This window comes from Leptonychotes weddellii, chromosome 15 (assembly GCF_054177405.1).
Source record: "Leptonychotes weddellii isolate Sample4059 chromosome 15, ASM5417740v2, whole genome shotgun sequence".
Taxonomy (NCBI): domain Eukaryota; kingdom Metazoa; phylum Chordata; class Mammalia; order Carnivora; family Phocidae; genus Leptonychotes; species Leptonychotes weddellii.
The window spans coordinates 35,177,513-35,189,671 of NC_138383.1; the positions used below are offsets into that span (position 1 = coordinate 35,177,513).

At 56.4% G+C, this 12,159-nt stretch overlaps 1 protein-coding gene across 4 annotated transcripts in view; it reads right to left on the bottom strand.

Moving 5' to 3' along the window:
- Positions 1-12,159, bottom strand: part of RAB11FIP4 (RAB11 family interacting protein 4) — a 113,183-nt gene that overhangs the window by 31,201 nt on the left and 69,823 nt on the right. The window contains exon 1 of one of the 4 annotated variants that reach the window (XM_081805405.1): positions 6,047-6,159. The exons of the other annotated variants lie outside the window; for them this stretch is intronic. Within the exon in view, the coding sequence (XP_081661531.1) occupies positions 6,047-6,076 (30 nt within the window). The 5' untranslated portion in view covers positions 6,077-6,159. Of the gene's footprint in view, positions 1-6,046; positions 6,160-12,159 lie in introns of those variants that run through there. 4 annotated transcript variants of the gene reach the window in all.

Here is a 12,159-nt window from a genome sequence, read left to right on the forward strand (position 1 = left end):
GGACTTGAGGGGTAGAGGACAACTCCTCACAAGTACTTGCACACACACATGCACGCCTGGCTGCTGCAAGATCCTTCTTTGCTAATAACTGACGCAACCTTGTAGATAATCGCACAAAAATGTGCTGGCCAGACCTGCCTGTCAACAAGAACCCTCATTTCACCAGGAGGCTTTCGATTCAAGGTTACTTAATATTAGCAGCAGAGGCCAGCCTGACCACCACCCACCCCGGTCCGCTTCACCTCCGTGTAGACCTCGGAGCGGCCAAGCTAGATGAACAGGTAGGCTTGCTGCTTGGAACACGGCCAAGGGCAGTCACGCAACATGGCCCTGTGGCTGACAGTCCACATCGTTCTGTCTGGCCCCTTCCCGACCTCCAGGCACCCTGTGGGCTGCCACAGTCAGGATGCTTTAATAAGACCCTGGGGGCCGGCAGTGGTAGATGGGCACACTGTTCCAGGCTGGCTTTCCGGCTGGCCTGGGTGGACAGATGGACTGGCCCTAGCTGCTGGCGAAGGGAGAGTGGGCAGAGGGGCGGCCCCTTCCCCTTGGCGGGGTGGAAAGGAAGGATCAGGTGCGCAGCCCCACACCAAGCCCCGGGGAGCTGCCTGTCACCTCAGGACGTGCTTTGCATCTCATTCCCAGATTGCCACGCTGGGCACCAGTCACTTCGCTCCAGCCCCAGAGTCTGCATCTGCAGAAGCTGAGTTGGTTTATTTAAGAAACACAGAAGCTGAGGAAGTGGAGTTTCGCTCCCCCGTAAAGGCCCTCAGGTAGTGGAGTTTCTCCTCCACCACTTTCCTGCCTCTGCTCAGACATCCTCCCCGTGAGAAATTCGGTTAGGCGCTAAGGTTATCAGTCGCAAGAATCAAACCACTAGAATCTTGCAGGAACTAAAAACAACAGCTCCCTCACATGCCAGGCAGGGTTTGAAGTGCTTTTCATACATTTACATGGTGATCCAGAGAACCACCTTCCGAGGGAGGGGCGAGCATCGTCCTCCTTTTCCCTAGGAGAACTGCGAGGCACAGAAAGGGTCAACAGTCTAAGATTGCACAAGTAGCCACTGGCCCAGGCAGGACTTGAACACAGGCCGCCTGACTCCGGAGCCCAGCCTGCTGGGCACCATGCTATCCTGCCTCTCTGGCTGTCTAACCACCCACCAGGCGCCAACCGAGCCCGGGTCAGAATCCACTCTGGGCTTATTGGGTGGCAGGGGCTCATTTTACCTTTGCCATCAGCCCACAGAGGCTCAGGAAGGTGAGGGTGCCTTGCCTGATGTCCCAGAACGAGCAGGCTGCAGAGCCAGGGACTAGACACATGTACTTTCTGGCTCCAAAACATTTTATTCTACTTGAAGAAAATAGGCATTGGGTGGCTGAGCACGGGATGGAGGCACCCAGGTTTTGAGGTGGATTATTTCTCCCAGGAAAACCAGTGGGCAGGAAGGAGACACCTGCTCCTAGTGTCTCTCCTACCTGGAGAGGGAGACTGGAGGCTGGTGCAAAGAGCAGCCCCTGCCTACCACCCCCCTCCGGCTCTTACCCCAAGTCCGCTGCAGTCCACACCGGCTAACTACTACAAGAACAGGTTCCCTTTTCACGCTGTGAGGCTTGCGGAGTGCAGAGGACGGTGGGGGTGACAGCAGATGACTCAAGACAGCGAGAGCTCCCACCCACTCTCCCGCACTCGGGTTCTGTTCGGGCCTTCCTCTTTCTGGTCCCTTAAAAGAGAAAGGCTCCCAGAAGCAGGGCCACGGCTATTAATAATAGCTGCCACGGAGCTTTGTTTTCATTTGAATCATGTTTACATTGCTGGGAAAGAACCCACTTGTCTGGGAAGAGGAAACAGGTTGAATCAATTATGAATATGGCCAACAGTCGGAAAACTTCCCATTTCTTGAAGGAAGAGTGGGGTTGGAAATCGTGTTACTGTACCAGCCTGCCAGATGGGGCCGGGGCCAGAGGTCATGCAGACCCCTTGTGGGTCTCTGGACCTCCATGCAAACCTCCAAGGATGCACACATTTCTGGTTGCCCCCTTTCTCCCTGTACACACACACACACACACACACACACACACACACACACACTCGCTCTCTCTCTCTGGGCACCTAGGCTGGACAGAGATTAGACCTGAAGCTGCTGCCCAGGTAGGCGAGTAGGCGAGTAGGCTTCTCAGGAGACCAGGGCCCAGAAGTGTGCTGCCCGTGGAAGTAAAAGGAAGGCTTGAGCACCTTGGGGCTCGGGGAGGCCGGGAGTCCAAGGAGAGGATGTGGGGGCTGGCCTTGCTGCACCCCTGCTAGCGCAGACCCGTGGGAACAGGGAGGTGGCCCCAGCGGCGCTCTGCCTGAGGACACACGGTTGTGCGCGCATCACCCAGGCGGGTTCTGCTGGTACTATCTGTGTGGTGGAAATAACAACCAGCAAGAACGGTTTCCACACTCATGGGGACAGGCTTCTCCGACCTGACCCGGGCCAAGGACAGGAAAGTCCACAGCAGGAACAGCCAAATGCAGACCCTTTTCCTCAAGAAATGCCTCAGTGCGGGGCGCCGGCGGCGCGGGGGGGGGGGCTCAGTGGGTTGAGCATCTGCCTTCAGCTCAGGTCATGATCCCAGAGTCCGGGGATCGAGCCCCACATCGGGCTCCCTGCTCTGCGGGAGCCTGCTTCTCCCTCTGCCTCCCCTCCGCCCAAATAAATACATAAATAAAATCTTAAAAAAAAAGAAATGCCTCAGTGCCCAAACCCCTCAACAGCAAGAGTTTGCAGAGGACAGAACAAGAAAATGCATTTGTGCCTGTGGATTTCTAGTCTTGACTGTGTGCTGGTCACCTCCTCCCGTTCTCCTGGGGTCTGGGCGCTCACTTGGCAGCACGAGAGGTCCCTGATCTCTCTGAGCCTGTGCCCCGTGCCCCAACCTGGCTCCCTCTCCAATCACAGAAGCCTCCCTCGTCAGCCGTGGCCCCACCTCAGGGCCTTTGCAGCGGCTGCTCCCTCGGCCTGCACCGCTTTTTGCCAAGAGGCCACCTTCTCAGCAAGGACTTCCCTGCCCACTCTGTTTAAGTCCACAACGCCCACCGCCCTGCTTGTGGTCCGGCCGCCCCGCCCGCCGGCCACCACGCGGGCTCCACGAAGGCAGGGACGCTGCTATGTCCGCTGCCGTACCTCGGGCGCCAAGCACAGAGTCTAGCACAACTCAGACGCTCCAGTGTCTGATGGAGGAACTGCCTGTGCCGGGCGATGTGCTGGGTGGGGGCGGGGCAAACAGAACTGAGGAAAGGTCTGTGCCCTAGAATGCCACCTGGGAGAGGAGCTGGCCCTACCACAGCCGGGACGGGTGGTCACACAACGTCCAGTAAGACACAAGGCGGGTCTGCCAAATCGACGCGCCCGCCTTGTCGTGCCCAGCTGACCATGGGGCAGGACTAGCCCACAGGTAGACCAGGCGGGGGAAAGACCCAAGCAGTCCTCCTCCTTGGAAAGGCCAGTGATTTGATACCATCAATGCCCCGTTCCCGAGTAAGAGCCAACGGAGCAGACCCAGAGGAAAACAGAGCCCAAACCCAGGGGTTGTACAAGGCTGGCAAAGCCAAGGCACTGCGCCCCACTGCCGACACCAGGCAGCAGGCAGCCCATTCCTTTTCAAAATGCACTGAGCCCTGTGCCAGGAGCCAGAGAACAGGGCCAGAGAGTGGGCACCCTGTGTCCAGGCTGGCCCTCTCCATCCAAGGTCCGGAGATGACTGCCTTCCAGGAATCACTCACCTGGTATCTTATTGGGAGCCCTTCCCACCCCCTCCACCTCTACCTGCTCCCTACCCACAGCTAAAATATATAAACTGAAGTAAAACTGTAAGCAAGATCAGTTGTGAAACACCCCTTGGCATAAAAGGCCAGCTAGCCCTAGGGAAGGAAGTTTCTAGCCACCTGGAGAGGGAGGGAGGGAATGTGGGAAGGTGAGAGCCAGGAGGGCTCCAGGAGGCCTGAAGAGCAAGCCCTAGATGTGGGGGCAGCTTGTCCCACCCGTAGGTAAGGGGGCTAGCAGGCCACAAAGGGGCCAGTGTCCTGAGGGAGGGGCAGAGTGCTCTGAAGAGACGGAAGGATGGGAAAGTGTGGGGGCCAGCAGAATATCCACCAGGAACTTCTCACGCTGCAACCCAGAGCCTCCCCAAGGCAAGCTGCTCTGGGCAGATTTCTTCTTTTCTTCCCTTATTTGATGAAAGGTCCTTTTTAAGGTAGTCTCTCCCGCTGGTCTTCCTTGGGGCAAAGGTCACACTTCCCGCAGTCTCACCTGGCCTGGCCAGTCAGGTCCCTCCCTAGGCACAGTCTTATCTCTCTGCTGGCCTTAGTCATGTACCCCACCCCCTCCACCAAAGCCTGGGGCCCCCCAAATGACAAAGCTGTTCCCCAGAAGGCATTCCCCAAGCCGTGATGCCTGCTACAAGTCCCAAGTTCTTCCCTGGCTTCCCCATTCCTCCAGGCCACACACCCCTCCAGTGAAGTCACAGGGACCTCAGAGACAACCCAGATCACTGTGCCCGAGGGCTCAGGGCAGTTGGCCAGGAAACAATTTGGCCCAGGTTTTCAGTGTCCCTACAGTCTGCAAACACCTTAGGGGCAGGGAAGCGTCCCTGCATACTAGCACCTGGGCGCATAAGCAGTTCATGAATGCCAGCTCAGCAGGGTCAGGTTTTGGCCAGTCTATCTGGGTAAGCTGGTGCCTGGCTTAAGGCAAGACCCCGGTCAATGGCAGTGACCCAAGGACTCCACCAAGGCTGAGCTGGCTAGTTACAGGGAGACAGAGATCCCTACAGCAAAGGTCTGATTTACACATAATTGGTCACCTTCCCCCCTTTGAGATTCCCTTTCCCCTAACCTGGCAGCCACATTTCACCAGGGGAAGGACCTGGGGAATGCCCCACCCCTTTCCCTGGAACCCAGCCGATTAGCACCTGCCTCCACCAAGGGAAGAGAGGGGTTTGGTGGACCATCAGAAACCAACCCAGGGGTTTGCCAAGGCAAGAAGTGTAGGCTGAGCCCAGGAATCCGGCCCCCTCACAATCCTTTGAGGAGGCGGCCTGTAAATAAGACCAGGAACACTGGCTTGTCTCTCAGGGCGAGGGATGTGTCACCTACAGCCATCTGTGGGAGAGCATGGCTGGGGAGAAGGATAAATGGAGAAAGAGGTACATTGGAGGGTGTGCACGGATGAGAAGGAACACTGGGCTGAGTCCAGACCGGGTTCCCACAGCACAGACATGGCTGGTTCTCCAGAGGCTGCTCTGCCAAGACCTCAGAGACGCTAGTCGCCTGCAGAGAAGCGACTGTGACAACAGCAACTAGGACCTGCAGGCTCTCGGGCCGGCGGGCAAAGAGCTGGGACTCCGTACACACCTCCGGCCTCGGCGACGTCTCGGCTGGGAAGGGCCAGGGCCCTGGCCCTAAGCACCGAACTAGGCTGGTTCTCCCCCCTTGCCCGGCAGAGCCCCTCGGAGAGGCGAGGGAACCCGGGAACAGGCTCGGTGCAGACGCCAAGAGCTACGGAAAAACTTGGCCCGCGCACAGCCCCCTCCGGGACTCGGCGGAGCCAAGGGCAGGGAGCTGGGACAACACCGGTGCCGGAGGGGCAGGCGCGCTGCGAGCGGGGGCGGGGGTGTCCCGAGGAAGGCGTCCTGGCAAACCAGCCCCCTGCCCAGTCCACTAGATCCCTCTAAAAACACTTTGGGAAACCGCGCCGAAGAAGCGGCGCCCTCTCCCCACGCCCCCGGGCTAGCCCTGCCCACCCCTGCACCTGGGAGCCGGCAGAGGGCCAGGTGGGGGCAGCGGAGACAGAGGCTTCTCTTCCGTGACCCAGCGCGCCAGGACGCAGGTAACCCGACCTCCCCGGCCAGGGCCGAAAGGGCGGACACTCCCGGGGCAGGAGCGGGCGCCGGGGCTGCGGGCAAAGTTCCGCGCTCCGGCAACTTCCCCAGCCCCGGGGCCTCCGGCGCGGCCAGGTGCGCGTCGCCGGAGCCCGGCGAGCCCGAGCCCCTGGGCCGCCGCTTACCTGGCCCCCGGGGGCGGGCGGGGTGCGCATCCCCCGTGTGGCGGCGAGTCGGTGAGCTGCGGAGGGGCGAGGAGAGGGCGGGCGCGGGCCGGCGGGGCGGGCAGGGACGCGGCGGGCAGCGCGAGGAGCGCAGAGACGATCCCCGCCGCGCCGCGGCCACTCGCTCGCTTTCCGCACCAGTTGAAGGCGCCGGCCCCGCCCCCACCCGCGCCCGTTGCCGGGAGACCCGCGTGGGCCGAAGGGCTCTTTGTATCAAAGCTGCCGTGACATCACGAGGCGCCCCGGCTCAGGGATCGGAGAGGGCGGGGCCTGGGCTCGGGGGCGGAGCCGGAGGAGGAAGCTGGGTCTAGGAACCCGAGCCTCGGGGGGCGGGGTCCAGGTAACCCCGCCCCCAAAGGTAGGGGAAGGTGGCTGGGGCGGTGCGGACCAATGGCTGCGCGGCCCCGGACTGGGCGCCTCGGGAGGTGGGGCTCGCCTGGGCCCGCCCGAGCCCGCACCGCGACGTTGCTGTCGCCCGGGTTTGCTCAGCCCGGGCCCTCAGATTCCAGGAGACCAAGTCTGAGCTCGCGCGCCTGCCTGGCGGGCGCTGTCGCTGCCGCTGCCGGGTCCAGGCTACTCTCACTGTTTGCGGTCACCGTACTGCGAGATTCCTACCAGCGCTTCCGCGCTCACATGTGCGGACCCGAAGGCAGACCTGCCAAACCCCCAGCCCCCTCGCCCACTATCACCGCCACCACCAGCCTGAGTCTGGTGGCTCCCCAATTGATTCTCATCCCAAATCCCACTCACAACTTTCCCAATCTTTACGTCGTAAAGTCAAAAGTTGTATTTATAACCAGCCCAGGAATACGAAGAACCAAGCGGCAACAAGAACTAAAAACATAAAAGAGAAAGTACCCCTCTGTTGAATCCTAGTAAATATAATTTAAGTAAAAAATGCGCCCCCCCCATAACTCTTCACTATGCTCTGGATTAAAGAAGGCAAAAATGTAAAGCAGCAAATAATGCAGATGTTTCCTTTTGATTCGATGTTGTATTGTGCAACTGGGGGTTAAATTCTGGGGTATTTACCTTCCTAATTGTCTGTCTCAGGCCAACATGAAGGCCCCTCTGCCTTCCCTGAGTCCTCACTGACCAACAAGGTGGCACTTGAACATGGCAGAGCCTGTCGGCAGCTGGGTGCTTTGGTCCAGCTCCATCAACAACACACACACACACACACACCACTTTTCAGCTTTTCTGCCTCCTTCTCTCTGGCTCTTTGCTCTCAACTTCCTTCTCCCCCATATCTCTTCTGCAAAAAGATTGTCAGCTGCCTCTCCGTCTACCAGGGGCCTGTCTGAGGCAAAGCATCCCACTGAGGCCCTGAGACCTACAGGGGACTCTCCAAAAAGGACAACATTAGCTAGAGGAGGGCCTCCTGGCAAGGGCTTTGCGCCAGAGGAGGCTAGAGCAGTGGGGGTGAGGTGGGCACTCTACTACCCACTGGCCCTCTCCTCCCTGCTTATGCCTTGCAGCTCAGAGATCTCTGTGCGGGCACCACAGACTATTTCTCACCCTTGCTGGTGTCCACTCCCACAGTCCCTAACACGCAGAAGCGCTGTGGTGTATCATAAAGAACACTGCCTTTGGAATCACACAGACTTGGGGTTCAATCCTATTTGCCAGCTGTGAGGCCTAGGATGAGTTATGTAACCCTTCTGAGACTCAGTGTCCTTATCTGTAAAATGGGGATGGCACAACCTACCTCATGAGTTGTTGTGCACCCTGGCAGAGGGTACACTAATTTCGGTCACTCATCAAAGGTGTGGTGCATGAACGAGCCCACACACCCTGGGCCTCCTCTGCCTTTGTAGCTCTGCCCTGAGACCTCGGCTCAGCGGCTTCCTGTGAGGTTTTAGGGTGTAGCTGAATCCAGGGAGTTCTGTCTCAGTTTCCCCTCTTCCCTTCTGGTCTCATGGTGCCCCTAAGGGCTACGGGGAACCAGAAAGCAGATCACTTGAGAGGACCACCCAGAACTGGGCGAGGGAAGCAGAAACCTCAGATGATCGGGGCTTTTCTAGGTCCTAGCTTTCTTCTGGCAAAAATCAGTGAAGAAAAGCAGCCCTTGTCAAGCACCCCCTGGCCCGCCTTGTTAGGGGAAGCCCGATTGCCACTTTCGAGGGCTCTGTGGATGGAGTGGTGCTAGTGGTCCCTCTTTATTCTTCCCAAAGCTGTGGTGCAGGGAGCAGCATCTCCAGGTATTTGTCCTGAAAAGCAGTGTGACCAAGAGGAGGGTCGCAAGATGCTAGTTCTGAACACTTCTGAGTCTGAAGCCTGCCTCGTTCTACAGCTTCCCGTGGCCAAGTCATTCACTGTTTCTGAGCACCAGTTGCTACCTCTCTGGAATGGAAACAAGACCTTTCCTCCTCCAGTTGTGAGGTTTGAATGAAAGGACAAAATAAGTGTCTGGTTCAATGCCTCCTGTGCTACAGGCACTCAATAGACAGTAGTTTCTCGTTATTACCAGCAGCGTGAATGAGCCCTAGTCTGATTCGGTGATTCAGGATATGAGCTCCAGGGCCGGAGCCAAGAGTCATATCTTGGCTTTACCACCTTTTAAAGGGCAGCTGGATGAGCCTAGGCAAGTTGAATTTCCGGTGTCTCCGTTTCCTCACCTGTAAGTTGGAGATAATGATATAATGTATCTCAGGATTATTGTGAGGATCAAAATAATCAGGACCCATGCATATAATACGCAGAACAGGGCTGGCACATGACAGGTGCTCAATAAAGAGCAGCCATTTCCAATGACCATATGACAAGAGGCTGGGAAGAACTGAGGTGAGGATTAGAACCTGAAGCAGCTTGCAGGATGGTTTAGAACCCTGACATTTGGGGGGAGGGAGGGGCAGAGGGAAAGGGAGAGAGAGAATCCCAAGCAGGCTCCATGCCCAGCATGCAGCCTGATGTGGGACTCGATCTCATGCCCCTGAGCAAATCAAGAGTCGGACACCCAACCGACTGAGCCACCCAGGCGCCCCAAGAACCCTGACTGTTGGGAGAGATCCTGATACCTTCCACAGGGTTCAGGGAAGCAGTGATAATTTGGGGTTGGGGAGGAAGGCTGACTGTCTTCTGAAATGGGATGTGGAAACTGAGGGCTCCAGCCCAGGCTGGGGCTCCCAGAGGACTCAGTGTTTTTCATTCAGATGGGGGCTGGGCTGGGCGAGAATTATTAGGGCAATATAGTCCTCCCTCCTGAGCACAGCCCCACCTATGGGGTCGGGGAAAAGGAGGTTCTTGCATTAGCTACCCTGGTTCCTTCCCATAGCTATGTTTTAGGTGTTACAAAATCAAACCATTTTAAGCTAGGAAGGCTCTCTGGAGAAACATCTAATGTGCTCTTCCCCCATTTTATGGATGGGAAGATGGAGGCTCAGAGAAGGCTAGGAATTTGTCCAGACAACACACTGAGGTATGAGATGAGCAGGGACTGAAACTCGGGCTCCTGGCTGCCTGTGTAGGGCCCTCCACTTCTGGCTCCTGCTCTTTACTGGCGGGGGCGGCGGGGGGGATGATGACCGGCAGGGGATGGGGAGTGATGGCAGTTGATACCCTCGAAGCGCTCGCCCGGGGCTGTGAGTCTCCTAAGGGGTTTGCCTTGCTGTTTCAGAAGAATGATCTCATTAAAAACAGAAACCCTCTCCCAGGGAATGTATCCGAGAATAATGTGCAGAGGACAAGTCACTCTGATTAATTCTTTTTATGTTCTGAAACTTCTTCTGCCATTTGATGTGAGAGTACAACCGTGATGTTGAGGGCCAAAGCCAGAGAGAAGTGGATAGAATGTTGACAAGCAGGAGTTACCAGCCTCCAGAAACTGATGGGGGTGGAAAACACGTGTTCATTTGGGTGAGCCCAGTGAGGGAAGAGAATCTAGTAAGTTCTCTCTGAACCACAGCTTCTATCCACCTTTGTCTACTTCTGCTATCACCAGGCAGGAGTTAGCTCACCATCAGGTGGTGTAAAGAGGCAACATTTTGTACAAGCCTGGGGCCATATGGAAGGACCGGCTGAACACATATGACATAATTATGATAGGAAAAGAGCTCTCCGAACATTACCCAGTGTTGATGTTAGCCAAGCAACTGAGCCAACTGACATTAGCCAAATGAACAAACAAGAAAACAGCTACACAAATAATACCAGGGCTGAAAAAAAAAGCATTCGAGCACCAGGTCCAGTGGTTCTCAAACTCGGTTTCGGTTCCTTGCAACCTGCAGGTTTCTCTGGAGATCCTGCAAAAGGAGGGGGTGCTCCAGGTGAGCCAGAACAGCTCCACTTCCAGCTGCTTTACACATGGACTTCCACATAAGAGTTCAGATAAACAAAGAGTCCCATGGCTTTAATGTTGTTTCAAGTCACTAGTCTAATATAACCACTCAGTCCCCAAATGGGGCACCAAGCCCCAGAGGCGGAAGCTGGCTTCTCTCCTCACCATGGTGTAGCCATTGGCAGAGCTGGGAGTAGACCTGGCTCTCTTGACTCGTGCTAAGATGGACATTAGTCACCCACCACGACCTGGTCACACACACTGGACATGATCTCCACCCAAACAGTTGCATCAGCTATTGTTCTTGGAAAAGCCCTCCGTGAAGCCGGCTCCGACGTGGCCACAAACACCTGTCTTCCTTCCCCTCCTCTTTAAACAGTGCTTGATCTGATCAGAAAGCATCAGCCCCACCCCTGAAGTCTCAGCTTGCCCCTCCGGGAGACAAATTCAACCTTTGAGGACGTAAGCAGCGGCTTTAGAAAGAGAAGCAGGTACTAAGGAAGCAGGCAGAACCCTGGGATTGCAGCAGCCTCTTGACCCCCAAGGAAGATGTTCCCCACCTGCCATCTAGAAACAACAGGAGCAACCCCTGAATCCCAAAGCCCTTTTACTCCAGCAGGGGCCTGGCCAGGGGACCTGCACTGTACCTGGGAAGAGGAGGGCATCTGGGCCCCTTCCTTCCTCTGGGAAGATGGGGTTCAGACAGCACGTCGCTAAGGTTCCTTCCCATCCTACAACCCTGCACTAGCCCAGGAGCAGATCTTGGACCCAGGCGCATGCCTTGGACACGGGAGCCCCTTTCCACTGGCAAACAGCTCGGTGTTGGTGACTGTCCTTTGGCCAGGACGCCTGCAGCACTCTGCCCCAGGCCTGTTTGTCCTTATAATGTCTGGCTGGGTGCTATGCAGACAGGGTGAGACAGGGTCTTACTGACTCGCCCCGGCTCAGTGTTCAGAGAGGCCAAGCTCTATTTTTGTCAACCTGTGCACAGGTGAACAATGGGTTTTCTTACTCATGCAAACCCAATAGGAGGGGAAAATGGTGAGAAAACCTGCGTTTCCTCGGACTCATTTGACCATCTAAGAGGAGGAGATGGTTGGGGAGGAGGAAGTCAGACCAGGTCCTCTTTGACTCGGATTGGGTGAGGGCAAGGAGGAAAAACTTCCCCTTCCTTTACCCTCAGGAACGTCAAGTGGCTGCAAACTCAAGAGAGCACGAACACCGCTCACTGCTCCTCTCCTGCCCTCCCCACCTCCTCCGGGCCCAGGCAGCGCAGCTCTGACTTTTACAAGTTGATCGTAAAGCAGTGGTTCCCAAACTGCACATTAGACTCACTTGGGGCACTTAAAAAAAGGTCAATGCCCGGGTCACAAATGAATCCAAATGCCTAGGGTGGGAGCCAGGTGTTAGCAGTTTTTAAAGATCCCAGGTGTTTCCAAGGCAAGCAAGTTTGGGAACTACTTTGCTAACGGCGGGCCAACCACAGCTGAAGGCCTCACTTGTCCATCATCCATCCATCCATCCATCCATCCATCGATCCACAAATATTCAGTGAAGATCTCTTTGTGCGGGACCCTGTTCCAGGTCTTGGAGACACAGCTATGAATAATCAAGTCTCTGTTCTCATGGAGCTCGCCCTCTCCTGGGGCAGTCAGACCACGAACAAATAAATGAATCAACGAGACATATGACAGGCTCTGAAGAAAACCAAAGGAGGGTAAGAGACAGACGTTGGGGACAGGGGTCCATTTTCATCCTGGATTTAGGCACCAGATTTTGTTTCAGGAAAGGGTAACTG